Genomic DNA, 26,872 nt, shown 5'->3' with positions numbered 1-26,872 from the left:
GAAACCTGAAGATACATAGGAATGTATCCCTTCAACACGACAATGACCCCAAGTATACATCCAAATCAACAAAAGAATGGCTTTACCAGATGAAAATTAAAGTTTTAGAATCGCCCAGCCAGAAGCTAGACTTAAATCAAATACAAAATCTGTGGGGTGACCTGACGAGGGCTGTGCACAAGAGATGCCCTTGCAGTCTGACAGATTTGGAGTGCTTTTGCAAGGAAGAGTGGGAAAATATTGCCAAGTCAAGATGTGCCATGCTGATAGACTCCTACCCAAAAAGACTGAATGCTGTAATTACATCAAAAGTTGCTTCAACAAAGTATTAGTTCAAAGGGTGTGCACACTTACACAACCAGCTTATTGTACATTTTTAATTTTTTTCCGTAACAGATTTGTTTGTTTTTCAAATGAACTGTACAGGTTATAGGTCACAATAAAGGTGGGAAAAGTTTTGAAATTATTTATTGTGGTCTCATTTTTTTATATCACAAAAACCTGGCATTTTAACAGGGGTGTGTGCACGTTTTATAGCCACTGTATCTATGTCTATATCTATATATCTATCTATATAAATAGATCTAGATATATATCTAGATGGGTTTGCTTCTCTTTATCAAATGCACGGTTCACCAAATGTCAAATAACCAACACCACTTCTCCGAACACTCACTATTATGAAAGATCACTTTTGCAAAGGTCATTTTAGCGAAACAGCTAATGTGCTGCTGGTGGTGCGAGCCTTACAACTATGCTGTGTTGATGTACCTTTACGTACACCATACTAGTTGTGTGACATGGTGGATACATCAGTAAGTTTAAAATATTCAGCATTTTAAAAGTAGTTTGAGGGTTTTTAGTGGAGATCACACAACATAAGGATTGGGAAATCAACCCTTGTCACTGAAGTGCAAAAACTATTACTACTATGTGTTGTTGTGTTTGTATTTCATAAGCTGCTGTTACTTCGGTGTTTCGGAGGTCGGAAAAGTGGTCTCTTGTAATAGTGAGAGTTTGCAGAAGTGGTGTCGGTGAACTGTGCATTCGATAAAGAGAAGCAGACCTATATCTATCTCTATATATATATATATATATATATATATATATATATATATATCTATATCTATATATATATATATATATATGCACACACATAGCTAGATATCATCTGAGATTACCATACCTTTTAATGGAATACATCAAACTACTTCAACATCATGGCTTGGCATATATCAACTATTATATATGTTTCTAGTCTTGAGGTTCTAATCACAACTGCGGTCCTCAGAATTTCAATAGGACACCAAAATGACTGGAAGCTGGTCACAGATAAGAAAGGATAGCATCATGTCCTAGCTCCTTTCTACAGGTCAGGTCAGCTCAAGTGTCCCCAATTTCCAAAACACAGTGGGATCTAGTTGAACATGTCAAACACCATCAGCAATGTTGATCTTTCATAGGTGAATCTTTAAACATTCTGCCACTCATCAATGACAACATTCATAAGATTAACGAAAATTAAAGCTGTATAGTCAGTTGTACTTTATGTTCACATATGTATCATCATCATCTTTCGGCTGTTCTCATTAGGGGTCACCACAGCGGATCATCTATTTCCATTTCTTCCTCTACTCTGCATCTTGCTCTGTCACACCAACCACCTGCATGCCCTCTCTCACCACATCCATAAATCTTATCTTAGGCCTTCCTCTTTTCCTGTTACCTGGTAGCTTCATCCTTAGCATCTTTTTCCCAATATACTCAGCATCCTTCCTCAGCACATGTCCAAACCAATGTAATCTTGCCTCTCTGGCTTTGTCTCCAAACCTTCCAACCTGGGCTGACCCTCTAATATACTTATTCCTAATTCTGTCCACCCTTGTCACACCCAGTGCAAATCTTAACATCTTTAACTCTGCTACATCCAACTCCTGGCTTTTTGTCAATGCCACTGTCTTCAACCCATATAACATAGCTGGTCTCACTACCCTCTTGTAGACCTTCCCTTTCATTCTTACTGGTACTCGTCTGTCACAAATCACTCCTGGCACTCTTCTCCATCCACTCCATCCTGCCTGTACTCTTTTCTTCTCCTGTCTTCCACACTCACCATTACTCTGAACTATTGATCCCATGTATTTAAACTCATCCACCTTCGCCACCTTTACTCCTTGCATCCTCACCATTCTGCTGTCCTCCTTCTCATTCACACACATGCATTCTGTCTTAGTTCTGCTGACCTTCATTCCTCTTCTCTCTAAAGCATATCTCTATCTCTCCAGGGTCTCCTCCACCTATATATATATATATATATATATATATATATATATATATATATATATATTGCATTTTATCATTCACTGTGTATATAATGTCATACCCTGGGCTGAGACTGAAATAGGTCCAGTGGGATCAGTGCTCTACCTCATTTAACAAATTAAAAATAAACAAAATAAAATAAATGTTTTATTTTTACAACTCCAGAAGATGTGAAGAATATCAGTGTTTATGTCAGAGCAGAAGGGACAGGATTGGATTTTTTGGGAATCTAATTTATTAAGTACTGCTGGAGTATAATAGGAATTATTTATCATCAGTTGTGTGTATATTAGGTTCTTAAAAGGAGTGAAGTTTAGAGTGTTACATATTGCTTCATACTTGGATTTGGTTGAGATTTTGACATTCAATTCATTCCAATAATTGCAGTGTAAGAGAGATGATTAGTATTTGATGTTTGATATTAACTTGTATGCTTGGGAGATCATTTTATTTCTGAGAGATAAGATTTTGATAATTGTTTGGGTTGTTTTAATCTCCTGTTCTTCAATTCTGATATTGGAGAATTTAAGTGCTATTAGTGATTTAAGTTGTTTAAGTAGGGGATCACAAATAGATGGTGCCCCTAGCTGGATTTGTAGTGCTGTGATAATTGGGTTTGTCGAATGATATCTGCCAGACCATATGGTGCTCCCTTAGAACTTAACTCGAAAAAAATGGGTTACAAAAAAACACGTTGTCTTGGGAAACTACAATTCTCAACATAACTCCAAAATCAACTACTGGGTTACACAAGCATGTCCTAATTACATTATGTGTCCTGCTTAAACACTTTATTGCAAGTAACTGGTTAAATCCAAATATGATCTCATGAGAAATGTTCAAAATTATGGCAATAACATATATTTCCTCACATAAATTCTGTACAAATAACAACAAAAGAAAAGAATACTTTCAGTCCTACTGGAATATTTTGTTTGAAACCATAACACAATAAATGTCCCCCATGACCCTAACACCTTAATCTAATTTCATAAAGATGTCCTTAAGTATTTCCATTAATTCATAATTACCAAACACCCTCCACAGTCTAACACTCAATTATATTCACTAATTCATCCCATTATTCTACATTTCCAATGGCATCCATGCTGTAAATATTGTAGATATTGTATATAGTGTAAATAATCTCCCCCTACTATGCCTGTACTATATATACTGGATTTACAATTTCTTCTCTTCATAAATGGGTACAGTCCATTCCCTTTTTTCTTCCTACTTAATGGGTCCATTGTAGTTATTGTTTATTATCACATTGCTGTATTTGAAATTGTACTACTATTTTCATTTTCATTGTTGCAATTTTCTATGTTACAAATTGTTACAATGCATTCTGTTTCTTGTTTATCTATATCAAAATTACTAAAAATTAAATAAAAAAATGAATAAATGTTTTATTTTTCCCTCAGTGTAATTTTAACTTCAACTTCTGAATAATAGGCTTTCAGCACAGAAAAAAATCACTGTACCCTTTATTTGAATACAGGATCACATTTACAATGATTCAATCTTTAGCTAGAAAATATGTAATAAAGAAAGTACCTGGCATGCAGGCTTCAGCAATCAGCCAATAAGGAATCCCATTGGGTTGGTCATCAGGATCTCTGTCAGAAATATCAATGGCAAGAGACTCTTCGGATTTTCCCACTGGATCTGCTGCACATTCTACTGATACATTTTGATGTGAGCCAGGAGGGATAATGCCAAAACCAGGGAACACTGTGAACATTCCCAGGGTAAATCGTGCCTGTGAATTCATTTTCACAGTGATATTTTAGTGAAACAAATTACCCCTTCAATAAGCACAAGAATTCAGAGTAATACTACCTGATTGTACATTCATAAATCTAAAATACAGCAGCTATATCTTGGTCAACAGTAAATAATAATCCCTCTGTGCTGTCTAACTTGTTTAATTGAGCTATGAAATGTAACATGCCAAGATGGATTATAAAAATATACAGATACATGAGAAAATATGTAATACCTAGTTATTAAAGGTAGAAATATGAAAAACAGGATTAAATACTCAAATTCAAAATTTGAAAAACTTGATACAGGCTTTTGGTTCAATTCATAGTGAATATATATATATATATATATATATATATATATATATATATATATATTGTTCCCCTCCACAAGATCGAATGAAAGGAAGCTTGAAACTCAAAAGCTCGAGCCCAGAATCTCGAACTTCCATTCACTTGAAATTGTGAATGGGAAGTTTAGGGCTTAAAAAAAAAAAAAAAGAGTTGACTTACCTTTTTGCAAGGGGCAAGGTCCCCCTGCATCCTAGCAGCTAAATCTAAATGCTCCGTGACCGCACTATAGCGGAGGACAGGGAAATATTCCGGTTTGCGCTTACGCATACAGCACAAACCGTAAAATTTCCCTGTCCTCCACTGTAGTGCGATCTTGGAGTAGGAATATTTAAGTAGGGGGGTGTGCAGGGAGGTGAAGCCCCCCCCCCAGCAAAAACATTAGAAAGGTGCCCTTTTTTTTTTTTTTTTTTAGTTCCCCTTCCCATTTTCGAGTTTCTGTAAATTTGAGATTCTGGCCTTGGGCTTGTGAAGGGGAACCATATATATATATATATATATATATATATATATATATATATATATATATATATGTGTGTGTGTGTGTGTGTGTGTGTATGGAAACACTTTATAATCTCAAATTACTGAAATGTCGAATTTCAGTATTTCGAGACTATAAAGCCGAATGTTAAAAATAGCGAAAGGTCATAATCGCGAACTTGAATATATGTCGAATTCGCGGTTATGACCTTACGCTGAGTAATGTCCGGGATTGTGTTTAGATGGTGCGCAGTGCCGTGTGTGGATGTAGGTGTTATGTCAGGTAAGTGTTTTCTAAGGGTTTTGAGTGGGAGTTAGAGTGTGTGTGAGTGTGCTGATGTGTTTGATGTGTGTGTGAGGGGTCGGAGAATGTGCGTGTGTGAGTTGGCTTTTGTTTTGTGTTTGTGCGATCTCGGAGTTAGCATATGTAAGTAGGGGGGTGTGTGGGGCACAGCCCCCCACATGGGGGGTGCAGGGGGACTTGCCCCCTGCTTATGTGTGTATGAGTTGTGTATGTGTGTAGTTTTGTTTGTTTATGTTGTGATGTGGGTGTTGTGGTGTATGTGTGGTATAGTGTGTGTGGTGTTTTCGGTGTAGTGAATTTCGCGTTTTTTTTGTGTCTGTGTTTTGTGGATTTGGTTTTATAGTCTCGAGATACTGAAATTCGATATTTCAGTATTTCGATGTTATAAAGTGAATCTATATATATATATATATATATATATATATATATATATATATATATATACACACACACACACACACACATATATATATATATATATATATATATATATATATATATATATATACACACACACACACACACACATATATATATATATATATATATATATATATATATATAAAATGGATATATTTTTATTGGTTAAATGTTTTGTCCCCTGTATACCACCACCAAACATACACATTTACCGCAACTACTTATATTTTTTGCATTGTGATTTCTGCCACAGTAAAACCGTTGCTTTTGTTATAAAAGTGAGTGCTTCTCTTTTCTTGAGGCAGTATAGCCTCAGAGTGACAATATTTACAAAGTGACATATGGGAGCTATGGGTGGTGCAGTATGACTTGATTCCATTAAAATAGTACTACAAATGCAAAAGGTTACAGTTTAAATATACCTTTTATGTCTAGCCATCAAGCTTTACTCTCCTTGTTGTTCTATAAACTTGCTATTTCCCCCTGGTGAGATTCCTTTGGCCCATTAATTCCCAGGAGGAAAAGTTAAGCTATCCAGGAGTGGGAGATTAAATTTACTTACTCACCATAACTATGCATCTGTGTTATCCATTTTCATTTTTCCTCAGTGTATGGGTTAAGGATGCAACCTCAAAACCGACTTGGCCGAATTCCACAGAATTTCAGATCCAACTCTTGAGCTCCTCCCTCTACCCATAATGAATTTATCTGTCCACAATACCTTAGATCGAGTTTGCTGCTAATATATCTTAGAATATAAAAAGGAAAAGAGAATAATACAGAACCAGGACTCAAACCTGGAACAACAGGTTCCAAAAGGATCACCAGGTCACTCCAGAAATGACAGGAAGGGGGAAAGTGGGATGGGAGTTGAGGAAGAATGAAAATGGACATCACAGATGCATAGTTACAGTGAGTACATAACTTCAGTTTCTGATGTTGTCCTTTTCATTTTTCATCAACGTATGGGTCAGGGTCCCCAGCGACATGAATCTTGGGTGGCCCTCATGGAAGGATATTCCAGACAACTGCTGAACCAAAAAGCAGCTCTGCTTCTGTAAATTATGTCTAATTTGTAATGAGTAATAAAGGTATGAGCATTAGACTAGGTGCCTGCTGCACAAATATCATCAATGGACATTCTAGACCAGACTGCAGATGAAGTGGCAGTGGATCTAGTTGAAAGAGCCTTAGGTGGCTTTGGTAGGGAGAGACCTTGCTGGGAATATATCAAAAAAATGCAATTAGTTATCCATTTGATCAAAGTAACTTTAGAAATTGGAGATCTCAGCCTGCTTGCGAAAAATAGACAAACAACTGATCTGTTTTTCTGAAATCTTTTGTTTTATGTAAATAGAAATGTAGTTGTCTATATTCATCTAAGAAATGTAGCAAGTATTTTGCCTTATTCGAAAATTTAGGAAAAAAGACTGGTAAATTAATGATTTGATTTGATTTATGTTCGATTCTAAGGCTATTTTTGGTAGGAAGGAAGGATTGGTTCATAAAGTAACTATGTGTTTCTGAAAAATAATGTAAGAGGATTTGAGTGAAAGACCCTGGAGTTCTGCAATCCTTCTTGCAGATGTAATAACAACAGAAAAGACTGTTTTCCAAGACAGGAATTTTAAATCAATTGTTGCTGAAAGTTCAAAGGGTTGCTGAGTTAATCCTTGAAGTACTACTGTTAAATCCCAAAGAGATGATGGATCTTGAACTGGGGGTCTGAGCATGAAGATGCCATTTAGGAATGCCTTGCACAACTTGGAAGCAGCCAAGCAAGAAGTATTGTCTCCTGAATGAAAATCTGATATGGCTGCCAATTGCACTTTGTGGAAAAACTAGCACCTTGCTTAAAGACAGAAGTTAAAAACTCCAGAACTGAAGAAATAGGGGCAGTAAAAGGAGCAATGTAATTTTAGAGGGCCCATATTGAGAATTTTTTCCATTTACTCTTGTAAATCCTCTTAATGGAGTCTTTCTAAGAGGACAAATGTATATTTTGAACCAGGGAAGAAAGCCAGGGCTGTCTAGCTATTAACGGAACTGGAGAAACCATGCAGTTAGTTTGAGGCCTGGGATATTGGGATGCTTTTTTCCCCCAAGGGATATGACAGAAGGTCTGGACTGAGGTCCAGTATCCAAGGAGGATAAAGAAGAGGAGACTGAATGAAGAGGAATCACACTTGGTGAGGCCAAAAGGGGGCAATAAGGATAACCAAGGTCTTCAACCAATTGGCTTTCTGTAAGAAATTTGGAATCAGAGGTAGTGGGGGATAGGCGTAAAGGACACCGGAGGGCCAAACGTGGACTACAGAATCTCTTGGTAACTCCCCCTGACGTGGGATCAGGGCAAAGTACCTGCTGCATTTGTAGTTGTAGGGAGTTTGCTGCAAAGAGATTGCAGCAAGGTCGGCCCCAATGATGGAAAATCTCTTCCACCACTAAGTGACTGGGAGACTACTCATGAGGCATCAAAATGGACCTGCTATGTCTGTCCACTGTTACATTAGATTTCCTTGTAATGTGCACTGCCCCTAGAAAGCAGATGGAGGAGATTGCAGACTGCTTCTCTCTCATAGCTTCTTAACACAGAAGATAAGAATGGGTTACTCCCTTTCTTGTAGATGTACCAGAATACGGACATGGCATCAGTTTGAATTGCAATAGTCCCCAGAGGGAAAGAATCTTGAAATGCCTACAATGCTAAAAGTACTGCTCTCATCTCCAGGACTTTGATGTGCAAACTGGTCTTCTGGGGGACATCATGCCTTGGACCTTCCTTCCCAAGAAATGCACTTCCAACTAAGTTGAGAGGCATTTGTAGTAACCATGGCCACTGGGGGATATAGAACAAATGGGCGACCTTTGTAAATGTTGTCAAACTGGATCCATCAATGAAGATGATTTCTGCATACCAGAGTTAAGTCTGACTGGGAAGGAAAGAGGATGTCGAAGAACAGACCACTGATCAGCTAGAATCTAGTGTAGAACAAGCATATAGTAATATGCCATGGAACTGAGACTATAGACACTGCCATGGACGCTACAGCCTGAAGGAAAAGTCTGGCTGGAGGAGCGGGATGAGAAAGAATCTGTTGAACCTGGAACTTGATTATATCTATATGATGAAGAGGCAGAGAAGCAATCTGACTTACCTTGTTTAAATGAGCATCAATGAACTCCAGGCTCAGTACTGTTTGTAGTTTGGATTTGGAAATGTTGACCATAATGCCTAGTCTCTGGCAAATTTGGAGCAAATAGTCCCTGGACTGATCATAAAGATACCTGGGTGGGGCAATGAGGAGCCAGTTGTCTAAGTATGGAAATACTTGGAATCCTTGCAGTCTCAAGTGAGCTACTACCACTGCCATACAATAAGTAAACAACCTGGGGGCTGCAGTGAGTCCAAATGGCAGGACTCTGAACTGATACTGACTGTCTCTCAACCAAAAGCGCAAGAGTTTTTAGGAGCACCTGTTTATTTTGATGTGATAGTATGTGTCCTGAAGATCAGTTAAGCACATCCAATTATCCTTGTGTAAAAGAGGTAAAATGGACTGAACTGTGACCATTTGGAACTTTGATTTCCTCACATACTGGTTCAAATTGCTTAGATCCAAAATTGGTCTCAGGTCCCTTGTCTTTTCTGGCACTAAAGAGTTTCAAATCATCTTTGGTCTTGTGGGACTTCCTGGATGACTCTTTTGTCCAGTAGCTTTTGAATCTCTTGAGCTGCAGTGTCTCTCTGAGTGAGATGCCAGGAAGGTTTCTTCTTTTGGATGTGGGCATATGGTAAAAAGGTATGAATTAACATCTGGATATTATTTTTGGCACCCAATAATCTTTTTTTTATTGCAGCCCAGGCATCTGAGTGCAAGGGCAGCTGTCCCCTGACTGCCTCCAGAGGCAAGCAACCGGGTAGCCCTTCAGAAGTGCTGAAAGGGTCTATCCAAACAAGAATCTTATAAACCCTGGTTTTGCAGGCTTCCTCTGCTGCAGGGATGGTATCTTCCATTTGAACCCCCTCCTCTGCCTTTGAAGGAGTTGTCTCTTCGTGAATAGTGGAAAGGTCCCTAGCATTTAGACAACCACATTTTCTTGCCTCCGCTTTGATTCCATGAAAAGGATCATTGAGGGATAGAAAAGTGAATCCCTATGGCAGACAGAGCCTTCACTTCCTGTTTACTGTGGGAAAGTGTTTCTTTCACAAAAGGGCCAAACAAGAATGTTCCATCAAAAGGAGTACTGATGAAAGAAGACTTAAAAGGCTCTGCAAAATCACACAGCTGCATCCAGGTGTATCACTGTAGAGCAATGTCTGAACCGTCCACCCATGAGGTACCCTCTGCAGCATGGGAACTCAATCTCATGAACGCAATGGAAATAAATAATAGAGTGGCCAGCTGCGAGGAGGATCTTTTATAGTCCTCTGCAGACATGGACTTTGAGATTTTGACAGTTCCATGGTCAAATCCCTCTGCAGCCTTATAAAGTGCACTAAATAATTCAGGGACCTTAAGGCAAAGGTCACTGAAGCAAAAAAAGCGGTTTCCAAACCAGTCCAATGCCCTAGACTCTCTGTTAGAGAGATGAACAGAGGAGCTCTGTTCTGCTAGCTCCTTTTTTAGTGGCTACTGCTACAACTATTGCATCAGCAAGGGCTCATTTGTCCCAACGTGTTTGTCTTTTGAAGGAGCCAAAATCTTATCTGGACAATGTGTATTTGGTTCAATAGAATCCGGTTCCTTCCATGCCCAGTGAGAGACTAGGTTACTGAGCTCATCGACCAGGGAAGTCACCCAAGACATAGATGGGCCAGCACAAAAAGCTTCTAGAAATACTGACTCCTCAGTGGAAGTATTATCTGAGGACCAACCACCTTTTTGTTTAAGGATCTCCAAAATGTCTCGAAATGAGACATCACATGGTGATCTTGGGGACTCTTTCCCCTCAAGGTCAGTATCTTCCATGAGCAATTCCAAGGGAGAAATCTATGTGTCTCATTTTACACATTCTCTTATGGGGAACCTTCTCAGTGGGATGCTCTTGGGAGGTGTCCGAAGAGAATGGTAGTTTCTCTAAGGGAACTGTCTAGATGCTAGCTGGTACTGGCTGTCCCTATGTAGTAGCTCTGATGGGATCACAGCTCAGAACCATAGGGTGAAAAAGTGTAGGATTTGAAGATGTATGAGAGACTGGGTCTCTTGAATGACAGAGCTCCCTCTCCACTACCTCCCTCTCCACTACCTCAAAGCCAGATGGACTAGGAGAAGCAGTAGCTGGTTGCACCAGAACCAAGACTTCCAGAGCAGACAAGCTGTGAGTCTATCTGGATCTGTCTCTTCAGAAGGGAGCTGGACCCAAGCTATCCAGCACTGTGGCTTCAAGAGGCAAGGATGACTCCAACACTGGAGTAGATGCTAGCCTTGTGGATATGACGACAATGTTTTTGGCCCTGAGACTCAACCTGATCTGAGGTATAAGACCAGAACTAGTCAGGGAAACCATTGACCTCAAAGATGTAATCTACTTCAGATCTGAACAGTTCTCTCAGCACTCTCGGATTCCAGGGCTTCAAAACCAGAGAGTGAGACGCGACTATATGGCAGGTAGAAGGAAGGCTCATGGATCTGATTTGAGACAGATCCACTATAACTCCTATCTGGATCTGAGCTCTGAGGAACTTCCTCATCATCCTATCCACTTCAGCTTCAGAAAGACTCCTGCGGGACCTGAGAGATGAGGTAGTGGACTAAGGTCTAGAATGTTTCCTCAGAGTTTGTATGTGTGGGGACCATACAATTAATCAAAAGGAAAAACATTTGTTTGATTCCATTTGCACAGAGTTATATTATTCTCTTGATTATATGGATATTCAAAAAATCATAAGGAACAATTGGAAGATCCTGCATGGAGATGATCACTTGAAATCACAGTTTGGACAATCACCACATTTTATTTATAAAAAACGTACCAACATCAAGGGAATTTTACAAAATTCATCTAAACCCCACAAAAACAGTTCTTCTAAGACAAATAAATGTGGACACTGTAGTCAATGTTCTTACACTGACACAGATCTGGACAGCAAATTGTTCAACAAGATTAATAAATGGCTTGTTAAGAGGTAGATACATATGTACTACAGATAGGGTGGTCTATTTAGCTAGATGCCTTTCTTGTCCTGCTTTTTGCGTAGAAAAAAATAAAGAAAAGAATTTATCAGCATCTATATAGCATCAATAAAAAAAGATGATAAAAATGCCTTGGCAAGACATGCAAATGAATGTAATTTTCATATGTTTAAATGTTTTATTTGGGATAAAATTTATGCTGATCCATTTATGGGGAAGTGGCAGAAACATATATTACACAAAGAAATGTTTTGGCAAATACGAACCAATGCAACCAATCTACTGGGACTTGATGGTATTTCCATCACAAGTGAATTTAAATACAGAGCTATGAAGTTACAGAGCTATGAAGTTATAATATTATAACTTTACATCTTTTATATGGAATTTCTTTCATACCTTTTTTATGTATGCATCGTTTACATGTCAACTTGTTTAATAGCTTTCCAAGTGTTTTATAACAGTGACATTATTTAGTTGATTTCATTAGGATATATATATTTTTGCTTGATGTTTTACTATTTTCTTTGGTTTAGTACCCCACTGGTTTATTTTTGCTATCTTTGCTTGGCATTGGCCAATGTTTGTCCAATAGCGGCAAGATGAACTGATTTTACAGTGCTGGGCTATGATTTATAGGTATGATTGATGCATGCCTGAAATAGATTGTAACAATTTTTTTCTTGCTTATATTTCCTATATTGTACAAATTTAAGTGAATTTATATGCAGGGGATTGATATAACCTTTTGCTAAGGGACACATACATGTAATCATTCCACTGGGTTTTAATGATGACATTTCCATCAAGACTGAATCTAAACGAAAGGTACAAAGTTATAATATTGTTTATACATGGTATTACTTGTGAACACTTTTCATTTATACATCATTTATAAGTTAATTTGCTTATTAGTTTCAACATTTTTAAGGTGTTTTATTAAAGTGACATTATGGCCGATGTTATTTAGGCATATTTCTACTGCATGATGTTTTATTCTTAAGGTTTTCATTGGTTTATTCTCTTATTGGCTCATTTTTGCTATTATCATCTATTTTGGCCATTTTTTGACTATAACAGTATGAATAGGTGATTCTATGTTAGAGGCAGGCTGTTCATCACTGTTTTTTTTGTTTTTTTTTAAATTGGTTTATTTTCATGATTTCTTTCCATTACTGGTTGCTCTTTGGGGGGAGGTTGTACCACAGAATATCTCTTTAAATGTTTTCACTATATTCTTTTTTAATTGGTTCTGATGATGTCTAATGGCATTTTATCAGACAAAAGCACTCAACCTTTGTATTAAAGTTATCCTACTGTTTGCTACCTGGACTTTGATTTATTTATTAAAGTTACAAATAAAGACATTTTTGAAAAAAAGACACTCACAAAAACTCTAACTAGCTTTTACAGATGTTCTGAGAAAGGATCCCTGTCCATGTGAGATGGCGACAAATGAGACTGGAGGTATTGTGGGTAGACAAGGGCATTATGGGTAGAGGGAGGAGGGCAAGAGATGGATCTGAAAGTCTGTGGAATGTGGCTGAGTCAGATCCAAGGCCAGATCCATAATCCATATGTTGATGAAGAATGCAAAGGACAACAACAGATCTAATATTTGTGTTGCTGTGAGATCAAATTAAGTTATAGCATCCCCTGTGTATACCTACTTACTCTCGAGATGGTATGCAATGGGCTTTTGTGATGTTATGTCCATACTGCTATGTATTACAATCAGTTGGCCCTCCTCCCTCTGTAGGCTACACTCCCAATGTAAGCTCTGGTCTTCTATGGGATGTCAACCATTGACAACATGCATGGCAACATACATATTGTCATGGACACATACTGTCCACCTCTCTCCCTTGAAAAGAGATGAGCATGCTAAGTCTCATCATCAGCCTCACCCCCACCCAACCAAACACTTGCTCCAACAAGTGCCTGAGTTGCCAATTGAGCTGGGATAAGCTGTATCACAGCCAGGCTCTATCCCTCTTTGTAAGTGGAGCTAGTTTAAACATACCTTTCTGAAGAATATTATTCCATTTAGTTCTAGAAGCATGCAGGTTATCTACACAACTAAGCAAGGACAGGAGCAAAAGCATTATAAGGGAAGTGGTGCTTGGTGCAGAACAATATTCATTGTTTAGTCTTTTCAAGTACTGGTCTGTCATAGACAACATTTGAGATTGTTATAAATTGATGATTACAGCATTTGAACAGTTTAATATTCAAGAGTTTAGATTTAGTATTTCATGTTCAATTATTTGAACTTTGTCATGGATTCATAGGTAAGCACTAAGCAATCTGCCCTTGTGGGCCATTTTAAGCGTAGCCAATTTCACTATTTTGTGCTCGAATTAACATATCTCATTTGGTTATAGATTAGCCTTACCCATTCCACGGTCAGTAATTATATATTACTCATAATAAGAATAACTGGGATCATACAATAGATAATTTGAGGGGACCCGTGCATGGAATAAAGCATTTAGGAACTGCTTCTGTCCAATGTAGTTCAGGGGTTAGTCCTGGGCTAAATTTTCTATTTCCCATCCATAGATCCAAATTGCACTTGAATATTGGTAAGGATGAGCTTTGTTTTAAATTGATGAGGAGTATGTTCCAGAGCAGTAGTATCCTCTGCAGGATAAACCGGTACCTCCAAACCAGTCTGTTGATGATGCAGAAGAGCTTTAGATCCCTAGACAAAGTATATTTGATGCCATTTGACTTGATGATATGAAGTAACTCCACATGCTGCCTTGTATGTAAGACACAGATCACATCTTAGCAGTCTGTAAGATACTCAATATAGTGACAAGGCTTTGAGTCAGTCTATGTAGGGCATTTTGTTTAGGCCTTGTATCTGTTTAGTAAGGTATCTCTGTGGGCATTCCAGTTGTTGCATGCTTCTGGATATATACATGCTAAGAGGGACTTAATGCTTAATGACTGGCCTAACAAGGACTGAGTAAAGGAGGACAATGACATCTGTTGATCTAGATACAGTCCCTTTGTTTAAAAGCTGTGCAATGTAGAAGGCCTTTCTTATGACAGTGGACACATGTTGTTCGAAAGTTAGGGTACTGTCCACCTAAGTTCCCAAATCCCAAACTGAGTCAACTCTAAGGGGTGTAATGTCAATGTGGTAGTTCCCTGGTGTAAATGACTTCAAAAAAGGACACAGTAATGCATTTTTTGGTATTCAGTTTCAGTCCATGATTTTAGTACCAGTTATTTGTTTGGGACAATCCTTACTGCAGGTTAGTGTAGTCATTTGGGGATTTAATAACTGCTTCTAGCTTGCAGTCATTTGCAAACTTAATCAGCCAGAGCACTTTGGTACTGGTTTTTACTTTAGAGAAGAAGGTGCCAAACAAGACAGGTCCCAACACTGAACCCTGGGGGACTCCACTGGTGAATGGCCTCTTTGTTGAGGTTGATTACCCTATTTTGATCTCCTGCTTTCTACCTGTGAGTAAATTGGCAATCCAACAGATGATATATGGGTTTATTCCCAGATTATTTAGCTTTTCTACAATGCCTGAGTATGGGATTGTGTCAAAAACTTTGGAGAGGGTGAAGTACGTGGTGTGTACCATTTTACCTTCATCCATTGCTTTAGTGACCATTTCAAAAAAAGTTCATTAGGTTAAGTAAGCATGACCTGTTCCTGACAAATCCAGTGTTTGGAGGCTCCCTATATCCTTATTAAATAGTTCCATGATAAGTTTTTCTATGGCTTTGCATATGAGGTTGGCCAGACTTATTTGTCTGTAATTGCTTGGGTCTGTGGAAGGTCCTCCCTTATGCAGAGAAATAACTGCAGCTGTTCTCAATTCACTTGGTACAAAACTTTTAGTTATGTACTTACCATAACTTTAGATGTTTGGGATCCATCTCGCCAACATTCTGTACTGATGGGCTCGGAGCCGATCGGCTCCGACTCGGCACGCTATGCTATAGAGCGAAGCCTCTTATTGGCTGAGCTATTCTCTATCCCAGGATACACCACCACTAATCCCCCAGATCTTGTTTGTCCGCATTCATGCACACACACATAACTGTTTATATAACATTGCCAGATGTTTCAAGATGAAACAATAGAATTCGGACCGTCCGATCTCTTCTGATCTCCAAGGCAGGGGGAAGGAGGGTGGGTTATTAGGAATGTAGGCGAGATGGATCCCAAACATCTCAAGTTATGGTAAGTACATAACTAAAAGATGTTATGTGATCCTATCTCGCCTACATTCTGTACTGATGGGACAGCGTCTCTAGAACCTAATTCCTGGGTGGCTCACTGGAAAACACTCCTGAGCACTGTGGAACCAAATGAAGCTCGCCCCCGAGATGCCACATCCAATTTGTAGTGGGAAATGAAAGTGTGCGGGGAAGACCACATAGCCGCAGCACAAATGTCACTAATGGCAAGCTTAGAATGGAATGCTATTGAAGTAGCCATAGCTCTTGTAGAGTGAGCTTTGTCAGAGGTTGTAAGCTCTTTATTAGAAGAGGAATAAGCCTGACTAATACAGTCCCTGATCCATTTGGCAATAGTGACCTTTGTGATGGCTTTGCCCAATTTGTTATCTGAAAAGGACACAAACAATTGATCTGTTTTCTGTGTTTGATGGGTCCTGTCTAAATAAAAACGCAATTGCCTATGAACATCCAATGTGTGGAAGATGTATTCCGCTTTGTTTGAGTACTTTGGAAAGAAAACTGGAAGTTCTAATGACTGTTGCAGGCAAAAACTGGAACAAACTTTAGGAACAAAAGATGGATCAGGCCTGAGGGATACTCTATCTTTGTGAAAAACCAGGTACGGTGGTTTTACAGATAGAGCTTGATGCTCTGAAACTCTTCTGGCAGAAGTAATCGCGACCAGAAAGGCAGTTTTCCAAGAAAGAAATTTCAAATCACATGTTGCTGCCGGTTCGAAGGGGGAGGAGGTCAAGGCACGTAACACCACATTGAGATCCCACGGAGGAGCAGGATGAGAAATCGGAGGTCGTAAAAGCACAGCACCTTTCATGAAGGTTTTACACAATCTGTTGCTCATTAAAGGTGGGTATATAGATTCATGGAAATTGGAAATAGCTGCCAATTGGACCTTGATGGTAGAGACTGAAGAACCTTGATTGAATAGAGAAGTCAGAAATTTCAGGACTTCCGATACCGGAACAGTGATGGGGGGTGGCCTAATGGTTAAGGTGTTTGCCTTACAAACACAATGTGCAGGGTTTGAATCTCACAGGGGATAACTGGCTAGGCTTAAAATGGTTCGCAAGGGCAGTTAGCCTAGTACTAACCTATGAACCTATGAACCAGACCCCGGAGTTGAGCCCAAATAGCAAATCTCTTCCATTTGCTAGTATACAATTTCTAAGTGGCAGACTTGTGGGCCGAGGATAAGATATGTATGACTTCCGGGTCTAAGGTATGATTCCTGACTATAGTCGGAAGAGGAGGAGCCAAGCTGTTAACTTCAAAGTGTGAAGGGACTGATGGAGTTGTCCCGACTGATGAATTAATAGGTCTGGGATCTGATCCAGGAACCATGGACCGTCCAGTGCATATTTCCGAAGATAGGGGGACCATACCTGACGAGGCCAGTAAAGGGCAACTAAGATCATTTTGCTCCCCAAGTGAGACGCCTTTTGGATCACTCTGGGAAGGAGGGGAACTGGAGGGAAGGCGTATAGCAAGCCGGTGGGCCAAGGATGGGCTAATGCGTCCATAGGACTCTCCCCCGGAGCTGGAGTGAGAGAGAAGAACTTTCTGCACTTCGCGTTCAGCAGGGTTGCGAAGAGGTCTGAACAAGGAGTTCCCCATCTGCTGAAGATCTGAGTTGTCACTGCATCGTTCAGAGACCACTCGTGAGGAGAGAGGATAGTTCTGCTTAGTCTGTTGGCTATCACGTTGGATCTGCCAGGGATATGAGTTGCTACCAGAAAATGTCTGGTCGCCACTGCCCATTCCCAAACTCTCATGGCCTCTCTGCAAAGAGGGTAGGATCTGGTCCCTCCCTGCTTGTTCAGATACCAGACTACTGACATGTTGTCGGAGTGAACGGCAATTACGCCCTGAGGGAGGTAATCGTGGAGGGCTTGTAGAGACAGAAACACCGCCCTCATTTCTAAAATGTAGATATGAAGGAGACTCTCTTCTGAATGCCATTTGCCTTGGACTGACCTGCCCAGGGAATGCCCCCCCCACCCCATCTGGGAGGCGTCCGTAGTCAAAGTGGCCATAGGAGGAGGTGGAACAAAGGGTCATCCCTGATCCAGATTGGAGGGCATCAGCCACCAGCGAAGGTCCCGTTTGCAGGTTTCCGTGATCCGTATGAGGTGACTGAGAGGGAGATCCTGAAAGGACCACTGTGTCGAAAGGAGCCACTGGAGAATTCTCATATGCAATCTTGCTAGGGGGACTAGAAGAACAGTGGCCGACATAGAGCCCAATAGCTGCAGGACCATCCTGGCTGGAGCTTTGGATCTGAGAAGCAAGGCTCGGACTTGAGCCTGTATAGTTTGTATCCTTTCTGTAGGAAGATAGACCCGCATTCGGTTTGAGTCTATCTCTACTCCGATGAACCTTATGCGCTGAGATGGCAGCAACACAGACTTTGGCCAATTGAAGGTGATTCCAAGGGAAGTGCCTAGTGATATTGTGGCTTGTAGGTTCTGCAATAGTAGACGCCTGGAGGTGGCAGTTAGGAGCCAGTCATCCAGATACGGAAACACGTGGAATCCTAGACTCCTCAGGTGAGCAGTCACGACCGCCAAACATTTGGTGAACACCCTGGGGGCTGTGGTGAGACCAAAGGGCAGTGCGCAGAACTGAAAATGACTGTCTCCCAGGCTGAAGCGCAAATGTCTCCTGGATGCCTGATCTACCAGGATGTGGTAATAGGCGTCCTTGAGATCTATGGAGCACATCCAAACACCTTTCTCCAGCAGTGGGAGAATGGATTGTAAGGTGACCATTCGGAACTTGGACTTTTTGACTGATCGATTTAGGATGCTGAGATCCAAAATGGGCCTCAAGTCCCCGGTCTTTTTTGGCACCAAAAAGAATCTTGAGTAAGTCCCTAATCCGATCTGGTCTGCGGGGACCGGTTGGATGACTCCTTTTTGAAGCAGCTTTGAGACTTCTAAGGCTGCAATTTCCCGTTGACTGGGTGGCGGATCCGGGATTTTCTTGGACGGAGGTGGGGAGTGAGAAAAGGGGATGGCGTAACCTCTGGCGATGATTCGAAGCACCCATCGGTCCTGAGTGATACCTTCCCAGGCTTTTAGGTGCCTCGAAAAATGACCCCGACTGGCTCCGGAGCTGCACAGTCGGGCAATCCTTCAGGGATTGTGGAAGGCTGAAGAGCCACGAAAGGACTCGCGGTCTCCAGTGTTGCGGGGCCTCTGCCGCCTCTGGGACGGCATCTTCCAGAAAAATTTTCCCCTCCTCTGCCTCTAGAAGGGGGATCATCCTGCTGCGAGGGATAAGACTTCTGGGATTTACGGAACCACATTTTCCCTCCTCTTTTAGCCTTGGGATAAGGCCAAAAGGGAGTGGAAAATCGTACCCCTACGGCAGTCAAAGTCTTACCTTCTTGCTCGCAGCGGGTCAATGTGTCCTTTACCTTGGGTCCAAACAAAGAAGACCCATCAAAGGGAGCGTCGGCAAAGGAAGACTTAAAGGCTTCCGCAAAATGACACAGGCGGAGCCAGGCTTGCCTCCGTAGAGCAACACCCGTACCCGCCGCTCTACTCGCCCCTTCGGCCGCATACGAAATGAGCCTCATGGACGAGTTTGATATGGATGACAGCGTAGCCAACTGAGAGCCAACCGTCTGGGCCAGCTGCTCAGGTAGGTTACCCAAGAGGGTATCTGAAAGCTCCTTGATCAGATCCCTCTGAAATCTAGTGAAGTGCGTTAAATAGTTCAGGGACCTTAAGGTAAAGGCTGCTGAACTGAGGGTGCGCTTCCTGTACCGATCCATGCTCCTAGACTCCTTATTAGGAGGATGGACGGACGTCGAAGCCTCTGCTACATCTTGTTGGGTAGTAGATGCCACCACCAAGGCATCTACAGCCACACCTTTGGTCAAAAACTCCTTCTCTGGGGGTGCTGATAAGAACTTATTTGGACGAGCAGGCACCGGTTCCACAGAGTCTGGATGTTCCCACGCCCTTCGACAGATCAAATCTAGGAGCTCGTCGAAGGGCGGAGACACCCAGGAGGCGGAGGGCTGAGCCCCGAAGGCCTTGAGGAACACCGACTCGTCAGCAGAAGGGGGTTTGGAATGCCAGCCGCCTCGTTGTTTGAGGGCTTCCAAGATGTCTGCAAAGGAGACATCATCTGAGGACGACTTAGGGGACCCCTCCGCATCATCAAGATCGGTGTCCGACGTGAGAGACTCATCAGGGGAGTCGACGTGCTTCCTCTTGCACGGTCTTTTCCTTGGGGGTTCCTCTGAAGAAGCTTCAGAGGGACCTCCAGGAGGGGGGGAACCCCCACTGGGGGTGACCTCAGGCCCCGGGGCTCCGCTGTCTACGGACAGGAGGACTACCAAAGACCCAGTCTCCATGTGTAGGGAAGGTGCTGGTGAGATCGTGGAGGTAGCCAAAGAAGATTTGGCCAACGCACTCCTCATGGCCCTGAAGGCCGGACCGCCAGAATCCTGGGAAGGTCCAACTCCCGTGGCCACAACAGTAGACGGTACCCCCGCAGCCGAAGCACCGAGAGGAAGGCTCGGAACCGAAAACATCGGTCCTGAAGCGTCCCCCCCGGGGCCGACGGAGGAGGTCCGTGTACCGAACTCCGACTCGAGAGCCGGGGTTGAAGTAAGGGTCGGGGCCGACCCGAAAACCTCCATCGGCTCCACCAGCACCGGCTCCAACGGTGCCGTGGCTGTTGGAGGAGGAACCAGAACTACAGGGTGGGCCATCGGCTCCGAAGCCGAATGGGCTGGAGCCGAAACTAATTTCTGGAATACAGGAGACTGAAACAGTCTTAGGAGCACCCTGTCGATGTCCGAATCCGACATCTTGGAAGATCGGGAGGAAACCGACCGGGTCCGAACCGACTTCTCCATCGGCTCCGAAGGACTGGGGGACCGACTCCGAATAGACTCGACCAGTATCGGTGCCGAGGGAGATTCCAAAACAATTTCCCTCGGTGCCGAGGAGGGCTTCGGCGCCAAAGGGGAAGAGTCTGAGCCGGCAACCCTCATCGGCTCCAAAATCAGTGGAGCCGATGAAGGTGACCCACCTCTCGAAGCCCCAGTCATCGGCTCCAAAACCAGAGGAGTTGAGACTGGAGGCATTGAGGCAGACCGTTCCGCCCTCGGCTCCGAAGTCCGTGTAGCCGATGGAGAAGCCTGCCTAGATTTCTTAGTAGTCGGTTCCGACGGGCTGGTCAGAGCCGACGCTTTCTTTTTCTTAGCTGGAGAGGAAGAGGAAGATAAGGCCTCCTCGAAGGAGGGTTTGATAAGCCCTTTCAAGATTAATTTATTCTTCCTCTCTTGGAGGACCCTAGAGGAAAAAGCGTGACACACGCTGCAAGACTCCTGTAGGTGTTTGGCGCCTAAACAGTACACGCACGAGGAGTGATCATCGGTGATGGACATTTTATAATTGCACCTCGTGCACTTCTTGAATCCTGAGGGTCTATGTTCTTTGGACATAATGCCTGTAAACCACTCACTATAACAGTAGAAAAAAACACTATGTATGTCAGTAAATAAAGATTTTAACAACAATAAAACCTTTTTTTTTTTTTTTTTTTAAAGAAAGGCCAAAATTAACAAGTACAATACAAGTACAACAAACACCAAAAAGGAGGGCCAAGAACCCTCTAACTTAAACAGGTACTTGACCTCCCTAAAAATAAGAAAACTCGCTAAAGAATAGGGGAAGGCCCCTCTAACTTAAACAGAAACCTTTCCCTAATCAATCACACAAATTTACCACAAAATTTTACCAAAAACACACTGATACACAACAATAGCTGTTAAAACAGCTTTTGGGTAAAGAATAAAGAATTTCCTGACAGCAAAACTTTAAGGTAAAACAGCACTTAGCTCAGCCAAGTTTGAGACCACGTCCTAGCTTGTAAGCGGCAAACGAAATCTGGGGGATTAGTGGTGGTGCATCCTGGGATAGAGAATAGCTCAGCCAATAAGAGGCTTCGCTCTATAGCATAGCGTGCCGAGTCGGAGCCGAGGATCGGCTCCGAGCCCATCAGTACAGAATGTAGGCGAGATAGGATCACATAACATCCTATATTTAAGCTCAGGTTGAACAGTGTTGTTATGAGATTTGGCTAAATCTTGCTTTATGCTACTGAAGATGCATACAGGGATATTGTCAGAACCAGTCAATGCAGTATTTTTAGCTTTTGTTAGTGCTTTTAGGCATTGTTGTTGTCTGACAGCTGGAGACAAGCCAGTTCAAGTATATCTTGTGAGACAGACTGAAGGGAGAAAGGGTTAAAGTCTGAACTCAATTTATTGTTCAGTAGTTCACTTCAGCCTCAGTGTAGGTAACATGGTTTACAATCAACTCAGCATATTCCTGCTTTGTTTTTCTGATATTATGAATACAACTAAAAAACACCTTGTGATTGGCTTTGGCTTGTGGAACTATTTTACCCTCAAACTTGGATTTGGTGGATTTTATTAAGCTCCTGATTTACTTGTTTGTTTATTACAATGATGAGGGCTCTGTCATTCTGGGACTTACTCCTTTTACATTTGGTCAAAACAAAATTATATTCCTTTTATTGTAAAACTTGTTAAAATTATGATTCCACCATGTGGGTTTGCTCTGTGTTTGTTCTTGCAGGGCAGTGCTACATCTATGCATCCGTTTACATACTGGTGTAGTGTTTTTCCCTTATTTCTTTTTGATACGTGCTAAGTCAGCTATCTGTGCTGTTATTAACCCTGACAATCACCTCCTAATAATTTACTGCCACCACCCCATTCCCATCCACAGTTCCAATATCTGTTCTTGAGCTACATTTTTTCTTCTGCTGCCATGAACTGTAATGAAGGATAATCATTATTTTCCATTAACTCCTTCACCTCAGCTTCACCCATTCCTTCTCCATTAGCCATATTCAAATCTAATATGCTCTTTATTCTTGTTGATTCACCTATTTGTACAAAACTTGCCCTCATTATGGTCTCTACACATGTACAGTTTCTAGATTATGCTGGTAACTTCCACTTCAACACTGGCATATTCATACCCCTCATTATCCCTGGACAAATTCCTGATTCTTTCTTTTAATTTAACATTTGGAATATAATTTCCATGTTGACTATTTTCCAGAAAACTGAGTTAAAATTTAATTTAGACTTGAACAATGGCAAACCCTACTGTATGATTTCTAAGGAAAGCCATCTTCTCCTTAGAAGTTTTAACAGGTACCTATATGTATACTATATGTGATGGGTGACTCCTTCTGAACAGTTAAAACAGTATACTGACCTGGCTGGTTCCGATGTCCTTCTGAAGGGATTCACTACGTTTTGGCTTGTTAAGAGCCACAGATTTACCAGATGTGGATCCTTCGCGAGATCGTGTGCGTTTGGCACCAGGTTGTCTGAAAAAAATAAATAAATGTAACGGTCATTCTTTACAGCCCTTCAAACAATTCTTAATTTATACTAAGCCCTGTCTCAGTTTCAAAGCATATCACAACAACAAGAAAGTAAGTTACATAAACAGACAAAAATAAGGAAAAACTGTTTATGGTAATTTCAGATTAAATAATGAAACTTCTTTCAAATGAGTCTAAAAGACAGAATTTTTCAGAAAGTAAGATCAGCTTCCGGGATAGGTCCCAAGCTGTTTCTGGAAGGCTGAAGTAAGTCTGAATATTTTGCATATTTATGAGACTGATAACTTTGAAGCATTGCTTTTATTTATGGGATTAGACTAACTGCAGAAGAACAAGTCTTTGAATGCATGCATTTGATTGAAATTCAGGAATGTCAAGTCAAACATCTCAATTATACATTCTCGACTGAAAAAAAAAATCAGTAGAGTCAACCACTATCAAATAACTGATTTAATGCAATTAATTTAATTTTCGCCATTTCTGAGATCTGGAATTATTTTGTGTATTTTGAGCATATTCTTTATAATTGCTGATGCACTCTGATCAACAGAACACACATCTAAAATCTTTATAGAGATTACTTTCATCTAAAGTAATAAAAAAATATCCAACACAAATGAAAACAAATGGAAACAAAGGAGTTATGTTTGTAATCATCAAAATGTAACAAAAACTTTGTCTTTACATGGTGACTCCACCCCACACTCCCGGTACTTCAATGAGGTAACTCCATGGTCTTTCATCTGAGAGAAAGAGAAAAACTCCTGCTGAAATTTGACTGCAATATGAATTTTATCACCAATGAAAATTACCACAAAAGTCGGCATGCAATCAGTGTGTGCTCACTGACTAAACTAATGGCACCCACATACATACACACACACACACACACACACACACACACACACACACACACACACACACACGCACACACATATATATATATATATATATATATATATATATATATATATATATATATATTATATTTAACTACATTGCCATTTTACTTCATCGACAAGTAAAAACAGTGCTTCATTTAATCTAAACTCATATATTTGACACTAATTTCATTGCCAGTTTCATGCATACTAAATATACCTCCTAAAGCTTTTTAATCAGGGAGAAAAAAAGAATGCCCCATACACTCTGAATCACTGCTGGTGCACACAGTTAAACTTCTAGAGATGGTGGCACACCATAACAGAGGGAATTATCATGGTAAAACTATTGATAGACAGTAATTTGCATTGTAATTCCTATCCTCTAAAACCACACCAGCAGTCATTTTCTATACCATTACACACTTTTCAGTGTTATGAGTGTCGATCAAATTTTAGATTAAATGAACCACCCTTTTCTTAGTCGATAAAATGAACTGACAATCAAGTGAACATAATCCATATATAAAAACTCCTGTTGAATGCTATGTCATCAGCCACCAGACAACAAAATACAATCAACTCCCAAATGAGCCATATTAAATAGTAAGAATATTTAACAGTAAAATACAGTAGAATGGTTATAGATGCTCGACAATAACTGATTAATGAAACAGTTTTGGTGTAAATTCCATCAATTAGTTAACACAGACAGATACCCTTTTACACAAACAACGTGTGTGTGTGTGTGTGTGTGTGTGTGTGTGTGTGTGTGTGTGTGTGTGTGTGTGTGTGTGTGTGTGTGCGCGCGTGTACATATTTATATATGCATGCATGTATGTATATATGTACAGGCTACCAGTAACCGGGCAGCGGACAATACTCAATAGCCAACAGCACAAGCAGTCTGTTCATCTACTGAGAAATGTGGGTAAACCGAGATACCAATATTCTGCTTTAAGTTTAATAAAATCCACTGAAATAACGTAAAAACTCTCTTATGCTTGTTCACCACTGTACAATACTGGGTTACTGGCAGAGCAACAGCCTCACTACTAGTGCATACAGTATATTCCACACAAGTGCATCTGGCATATCCCTCTACTGTTCCCACTACAAAAGGTGAACAGGCTCAACCTTGTCATTTCTCTCCTGTCCATGCCAGCTCCAGCAAGTGTCTAAAACGCAAGTTGACCTCTTTTCACAGGTCATATTTGGGGTTTTATCCCTCTGTGCCAAAAGAACTGGCATTTATAATCAGTGACTAGGATTCTCTAACTTGGAGAAAAACAGTTCACATTTTGTAGTAGTTTCAGAGTTAAAGAAACTCTTTTTTGCAAGCAGATATTCAGATACTCATGCTTGGGGGAACTAGGGATTTGCTCTATTTTATTTGATAATTTCATCACACACCCCTCTGAAAAATCCTCAATGCATGAAGAAGTTTGCAAAATCTTGAAGGAAAAGAATGACCTTTAGTTAAAGGCCCCAGCAGATTGGCATTTCTATTTCTGTTGAGACAAAGTTTTACTCAGAATAGATGCTACAGAAATAGAAGAACTGGCAAGCAGAATACTGCAGCCTCACTTCCAGCAGCCACTCACTGGCTGAACACAGGATGAGTTTGGTGATGTGGATAAGCAAGAAGTTTAAAGTCACTGGGTCTGATCATGCAGTGTAAGATACAAATGCATGGCTCTACTATGTTTTGCGAGTTGCATCTGGTCAGAGGTTCAGCCAGACTGAAAATACTGGTCAAAGCTAAAACTTGATATAAACTGAGAAGAAAAGGCATTCTGTAGGGTTCAAGATACCTTCAACCCCTCCCCAATCCTCTTGTATACATGAATTCCAATGTTACACAACCATGCATGGTGAAAACTGAAAAGCTTAAAATCTTTGAATCATTGCTGATGCAATAATATAAACTGCATCTGTAGTGATTCTCACTGGTAACTATCAAATACTGAGTTGCACTTCTCATTCAAACAAGTATAGGAAGTCCAAAAACAGTGCCATCTTGCAGATGGTCCAAAAACTGGACTAATAGTCACTAGTTTTTCACATGCGCTGTTCAGTAAATCTGCCTCATGTTTTGATTAGCATAAATAAGCAGAATAAAACTTTATCAATGCAAGCTTCTAAGTCAAACTTCCAACAATTAAATGACACCCTGATAAAATTTCAAGCCACCCCAAGCCATGAGAACACCACTACCTATTCAGAATTGTTCATGGAAAATCTGTACAATCATATCAATGTCTGCACAGAGACAGCTGTACTTATTCAGAATAACCACAAGCCAAAATCAAGAAAAACTACCCTGGTGGAATTCTAACCTCAATAGGTTGCATAACAAAAGGAATAAAATCATAGCAAAACTTATGAAGTGTAATGCCAAGCAAAAGTAAATGCTCTCTCATCAATCTAAACAAGTAACGCAGGATGCAAGTCTACCAAAGCCAAATTTTGGTAAAAAATAGCCTCCCAGGCCAAGGACAATCGCAAGGCATTCTTCAGCTATGTCCACAACCTCAAAGGCAATACACAACGTGTTAAACTAATTACAAATGT

General features: G+C 40.8%; 1 protein-coding gene across 1 annotated transcript in view; it reads right to left on the bottom strand.

The window, feature by feature from the left end:
• HYDIN (HYDIN axonemal central pair apparatus protein) overlaps positions 1 to 26,872 on the bottom strand; it is a 6,673,197-nt gene that overhangs the window by 1,821,576 nt on the left and 4,824,749 nt on the right. The window contains exons 57-58 of the mRNA XM_044079523.1: positions 23,285 to 23,399; positions 3,883 to 4,087 (exon numbers count right to left, since the gene is read on the bottom strand). Of these exons, the coding sequence (XP_043935458.1) occupies positions 3,883 to 4,087; positions 23,285 to 23,399 (320 nt within the window). The remainder of the gene's footprint in view (positions 1 to 3,882; positions 4,088 to 23,284; positions 23,400 to 26,872) is intronic.

The sequence above is a fragment of the Protopterus annectens genome, chromosome 8.part0 (assembly GCF_019279795.1).
Source record: "Protopterus annectens isolate FY-2018-M chromosome 8.part0, PAN1.0, whole genome shotgun sequence".
NCBI lineage: Eukaryota > Metazoa > Chordata > Ceratodontiformes > Protopteridae > Protopterus > Protopterus annectens.
Note: the sequence above shows the minus strand (reverse complement) of the source record. Positions and strands in the feature narration are given on the sequence as shown.